At 38.4% G+C, this 6,069-nt stretch overlaps 1 protein-coding gene across 2 annotated transcripts in view; it reads left to right on the top strand.

Annotated features, from left to right (window-relative positions):
- The window catches only part of Ccdc173 (coiled-coil domain containing 173), a 36,631-nt gene extending 32,564 nt beyond the window's left edge, over nt 1-4,067 (top strand). For both annotated transcript variants that reach the window (XM_031370535.1, XM_031370536.1), the window contains 2 exons: nt 188-352; nt 3,638-4,067. In XM_031370535.1, the coding sequence (XP_031226395.1) occupies nt 188-352; nt 3,638-3,982 (510 nt within the window). In that variant the 3' untranslated portion in view covers nt 3,983-4,067. The remainder of the gene's footprint in view (nt 1-187; nt 353-3,637) is intronic.
- The last annotated feature ends 2,002 nt before the right edge of the window (nt 4,068-6,069 follow it).

The following is a 6,069-nucleotide window of genomic DNA, read 5'->3' as shown; positions in this document are numbered from 1 at the left end:
CACAGTTTTCTGTCCTCACACTGCTCCCCACCACACACGCAGTTTTCTGTCCTCACACTGCTCCCCACCACACACGCAGTTTTCTGTCCTCACACTGCTCCTGGCTGTGCTTGAAGTGTTCTGATTCCTTTTTAATGAAAACTGGTTGCTAAAACTTATTTTAGTTTCTTTGCTATTAAACATCTAGATGAAAAATAAAGAAGAAGAAGAAAGACAAAGGAAAATAGAGGCCAAGGAACAGCTGCAGGCTATCTTAAAGGCAGATAAGATCTTCCAGGAGCTTGAAAGGGAGAAAAACCTCAAAGCTGCCAAGGAGAGACTGGAAATTCAAGATGCTCACATTCAGAAAATAGTAAGTATTCTCACTTTTACAGGATTTTAAAAAATAAATATGCAACAGAGACTTCATTTTGGTTTTATTTCTCTTAAGTGGTTTCTTTCATCAGACAGGAATAAATAAATGATCATTATGGTGTCACAATAAAAACATAGCAAAACTGTGAAATTGGCTTTAGGGCCTCTGCTCTGTGATCCTCTGCTGTGATGGCTTAAGGACTGATCTAACTGGGGCATCAGGAAAGGAGAAACATGAGACATACATACAGAATAGCAGGGATTCGGTGGGCCATGTACTCTGATGAAGACACACCAGCAACTGCCTGGACACTCAGCCCCTTTACCTCATCCATCTGAAGTGAAGAAGCAGGGTTATTATATACAGCTCAAACAGGAGGGGTATTACATATAGCCAAATACGTAGTCAGACTTAGTTCATCTCGGAAGGGAGTCTTTGTAGGGAAGCAGTCTCAGGCTGTAAGCATCCAGGAGGAAGAGTTGCCATAGACATTTCTGCACACACTGTCAACATCTACACTTGGATTTGAGAAGTCTTTGCCACTCCATGAGGCATTGGGTTTGTGCTCATGGCAACAGTATGCATTCACTCAGGACTGCATCCGCTCCCCACAGTTCTCATTCTAGGGTTTTGTTCACAACTTTTATCTTTCTTTAGAGCCTGTTATGCTTAGTAAATACTAAGGACAATGCAGACCCATGGCATGGGCTCTGATGTGCATCCTTTGATACAGGTTATCAATCCATAGGCTCTGGTGCACATCCTTTGATGCATGGCATCCATAGGCTCTGATGCGCATCCTTTGATGCATGGCATCCATAGGCTCTGACTGGAATATTTGCGTCATTTTTCTCCCCCTTTACTTTTTTATGGCACATCCTAATGCAGTCTACCTCTAGCTAGATTTCCAAACATTATTTTCCCCAACTTTACTACAATATCCCAACAACCATGTTGATTGGGATCTTGTGGGATTCTATTGTGAGATTTAAATGATAGATAGAGAATCTGGTGTCCAGTCACCCCTCTGCATAATCTTTTCCAAATATGTACTCCTCTTCCATTCCTGTCAGCAATATGAATGAGCACAAGTCATTCTACATCCTTCCCAGGCCTTGGTATTGGCATCTTGGAATGTTAACTGTTCTGATGGAGTGGCTTAATCTGTCTTCAGTGAATTACTTTGCATATCCTTGTTGGACATTTATTGACTTCTTTTGCAAAGTATTTATTCAAACCTGTTGACAATTATTTTGATTTGTTCTTTTTTTCCCACTTATTTGTTTTTATTTTATATGCATTGGTGTTTTGCTTGCATATATATCTGTGTGAGGGAGTCTGATCCCCTAAAACTGGAGTTACAGACAGGTGGGTGCTGGGAATTGAACCTGGGTCCTCTGGAAGAGCAGAGTACTCTTAAATCATTGAACTATATCTCCGGCCCCCTTGATTTATTTTCTCTCTCTCTCTCTCTCTCTCTCTCTCTCTCTCTCTCTCTCTGTGTGTGTGTGTGTGTGTGTGTGTGTGTTTAGACCCAAAGTTGATGTTGGCTATCCCATTTTTGGAGGTAAGTTCTCTATCTAACCTGCAGTTTACAGATCTCAGCTAGCTTGTCTAGACAGCTTGCCCCAGGCCTCCTATCTCTGCTAGAGATTACAGGTAGCCTCCATGCCTACCCTGCTTTTCTTTGGGTTCTGGGAATCCAAACTCTGGTCATTAGGCTTGCAGGGCAAGTATTTTATCCATTGAACCAGCACTTCCCAGCACTTGAACACATTTAAACATGGAAACAGTGTTTTCCTGTGATTAACTCTATTTGACTATGATGCATTTTTAAAAATGTGTGTGTGTGTATTTGTGCTGGATTCAGTTGCTTATATGTGTGAGGTCCTGCACACACACATACACACACCCATACATGCACTAGTGTCTGCAGAGGCCAGAAGGGGGAGTTGAAAACCCTGTAGCTGAAGTTACAGATAGTTGTGAAATACCACGTGGGTGCTTGTAACTGAATCTTGGTCCTCTGGAAGAGCCAATGCACTTAACTACTGAACCACATCTTTAGCCCCTCCTGAAATGTATTTATAACACAGTGTCTATTATATGCAAAGTACTATTTTTTAAAATTATTTTCTTCTTCCTCCTCCTCTTCTTCTGATATGCAAACAAGGACATCTCATTTTAGCTTATTGCTCCTTGGTGAGATTGTTTAAATTCTTCTGTCTTCTGTTCTTATTGGATATTAATTTTTTTTAAGACTCTGGATATTTTATCGCTAAATCAGCAAAGAGAACATAACCCTTCCTTTTAGAACTCAGTGATAAAAACGTTTGGTATTTCAAAATGATATACTTGTGCCTTTCCCTCATAAATTTCAATTAGTAGCAATGATCAGATCTTATGTTAAAGTTTTAGATTGTTAAATATTTTAATAGATAGTAAATATATCCATATTTAGGAAAAACAACCTATATTTAGAAATTCTGCACTTCTTAAAATGTTACAAATATAAAATTGAAATTTGTCAATTAAAATTTCACAGAAAAGCCATTAAAAACATCTCTTCCTATACAAATTAATGTAACATAAGACAAAGCCTTTCTAAAGTAAAGTATTTGGGAGATTGCCTAATACTTATTTCTTCAGTTCTGAATACATTTTCATAGATTAATGTCACTCATTATTCCAATTTCACATTCCTGGGAAACAGAATGTAACTGGCTGCATAAAACTTAGGTATTCCCTGTTGCTTTAGTTTTATGCTGATGGATAGGAACAATAATATTTATATGCCTTTTTTTCTGGGCAGTGGTGGCACACGCCTTTAATCCCAGCACTTGGGAGGCAGAGGCAGGTGGATTTCTGAGTTCGGGGCCAGCCTGGTCTACAGAGTGAGTTCCAGGACAGCCAAGGCTATACAGAGAAACCCTGTCTCAAAAAACCAAAAAGAAAAAATAATTATTTATATGCCTTTTAACTTACTGAAGATCACATATGTAAATGATTGAAAGAGAATTATATTTATAGCTGCCCAATTTTTAACCTAAATTTTATTTATGCTTTTAATCTTGTTATGTTGTTTTAACTGTGTATCACATAAAGCTATAAGTTTAAATACTTAATCTACACTTTGAGTATATTCTTAGAAGCATAAAAGAATCGAAGAGTTATAGCATATTTGTAAAATACTGAGTTTATAAAATTTCAACTACATCTTAAAATTACATAGATGAAAACATGTTTTTGACCAATATTAAAATTTATTTTTCTTCCAAATAGGCCATAAATAAATTTAATGCAAAACAATTGAAGGAAGAAGAATTAGATTATTGGAGACTTACTGAAGCCCTTACAGTTGAGAAGGAGAAAGAATTTGAGAAGTATGCTAGAGAAGTAATTAACTCTGAATCTGAATCAACAAAGAAATACACCTACCCTATGGTAAAAGCTGTGCAGCAAGGAGTGGGAGGTGGACGTGGACCACCCTTTGTGGGCAGAGGTGGAATAAGACCAAGCTATCAGGTAAATGATGCTACTGGGGTCCAGCTCCCTTTTTATAATAGTCAAGGATCAAAGTATAATGATTTTCAGAAGTCAAAGAGAAGGCTAGGTTTTACTTGGTAAAAAAGGTCATATTTTGATTGATAAAATTATAAAGATCTACAAATATAATGGAATTTCTGATAATAAAGCCACTACTTATCTCTAAGATGTGTTGCCTGGTTTGTTTGATTCTTTGTATTATTTACACTAAGTACATATAAAAGCTCAGGCACCTGTGCATGTTTGTGTGTAGATTCCTAAGAACACCTTGTTTCTTACACTGCATCTATCCTTTTTAGAAAGGTGATGTCTCAATGGCCTAGAACTCAACAACCAGGCTGGCCAGTGAGTCCTAGGGATCTGCCTATGTCTACCTCCTCAGCACTGGGATTACAAATCTGTACCACCACACTCGATATTTTTCTTTAATTTGGTTCTGAGGTCATAGTCACCTTATTGACTGGGTTATATACTCAGTCATACAAAGTCAATTTCATTTAAAATGTTCTCAGTAGGATAAAGTGTACCCATAGGATTGTATAGTCATGACTTTGAACCTATTGAGCAGTACCTCCCCATTTTCCCTCCGCACAGCCTCTGCTTTGTCTTAGTTATGTCCTAGTTATTCTGTTAGAATGCAGCCATGCTGTGGACTTGAGCTAATTTCTGTGTTGTGTAACATGTTGCCAGTATTTTCTTGTTCTTATGGCTGAGAGATAGCACTCACCTCAACAGAAATCCATGTGCATATTCAACTTGTCATTCAGTTGTTTCAGTTGTTCAAAACTTGTTACTAATATGCTTTATATAGTTTCGACTTCTCTGTGGGTTATTGTGTAGAGTGTAACCCCCAGACATTACTTAAAAGAATTCTCTCTATATATAGTTATATCTACTTCATGGAGTTTTTATGAATTGCACCTCCCTGAGTTTTTTTTTTTTTTTTTTTTTTTTTTTTGAGACAGGGTTTCTCTCTGTAGACCAGGCTGGGCCTCAAACTCAGAAATCTGCCTGCCTCTGCCTCCCAAGTGTTGGGACTAAAGGCGTGTGCCACCCACTGCCCGGCTCCCTTAGTCCCTTAGTTGTTTGTTTTTTTTTTTTTTTTAATTATGGTTTAAAAAAACAATAGAACATGTACTACATGCACTTCTAAGTATAACTTAATAGTGCTAAGTATATTTATATTTGTCTTAGGGTTTTATTGCTGTGAAGAGACACAATGACCAAGGCAAAGACTTTTATAAAATATTTAATTGAGACTGGATTACAGGTTCAGAGGTTTAGTCTATTATCATGGCAAGGAGCATGGCAGCATGCAGAGTCATGGTGCTGGAGGAGCCAAGAGTTCTCCATCTTGATTGGAGGGCAGCCAGGAGGAGACTATCTTTCTCAGGCAGCTAGGAGGGCCTCTTCCCCACTGGGTGGAGCTTGAGCATATAGGACTTCAAAGCCCACCTTCTCAGTGATGCACTTCCTCCAACAAGGCCACACCTTGTTGGCCATAGTAGCACCTCCCATGGGCCAAGCATATTCAAAACACCACAATATGGCTCTGCAATTTTTGGACTTTTGTCATTCTGTAAACAAACTATCCTCACTTAAATTATCCCATTCCCTCTTCCCCTCCACTTTTGTAAACAACTTTTGTTTGCACCAACAAAATAACTCATACAAGTAGAATCCTAGAGCACATACTAAAAAAAAAAAATGATTTTCATGTGTATGTTTTGCCTGCAAGTATGTATATGCACCATGTGCATGACTTGTGTCCACAAAGGCCAGAAAAGAGTTGGATTCCCTGGAGTTACCGATAGTTATAAACTACCATGTGGGTACTGGGAACAAAACCTTGATCCTTTGCAAGAGCAGCAAGTTACTGAACCATCTCTACAGTCTCAGTATGTCTTTAAATTTCATTCTTATTCTTGAGACACGTCTATGCAGCCCAGGCGGTTCTCACCCTCTTGACTTTCTACCACCCATCTGTTTCAGGGCTTACAAGTGTGGGCTAGCTCACCTGCTGCCTTACTTTCTAAAGCTTAGCACCATTTTGCATCCCCATTAAGGATCCATATTCTTACTAACAAAAACAAAAAACAAACAAACAAACAAACAAAAAAAAAAAAAACCGGGGCATTCTAAGTGACTGTGAGGTTGTGCTGGGATTT

The sequence above is a fragment of the Mastomys coucha genome, unplaced genomic scaffold, assembly GCF_008632895.1.
Source record: "Mastomys coucha isolate ucsf_1 unplaced genomic scaffold, UCSF_Mcou_1 pScaffold15, whole genome shotgun sequence".
In the NCBI taxonomy this organism is placed as follows: domain Eukaryota; kingdom Metazoa; phylum Chordata; class Mammalia; order Rodentia; family Muridae; genus Mastomys; species Mastomys coucha.
This window is presented reverse-complemented; position numbering and strand designations above follow the sequence as displayed.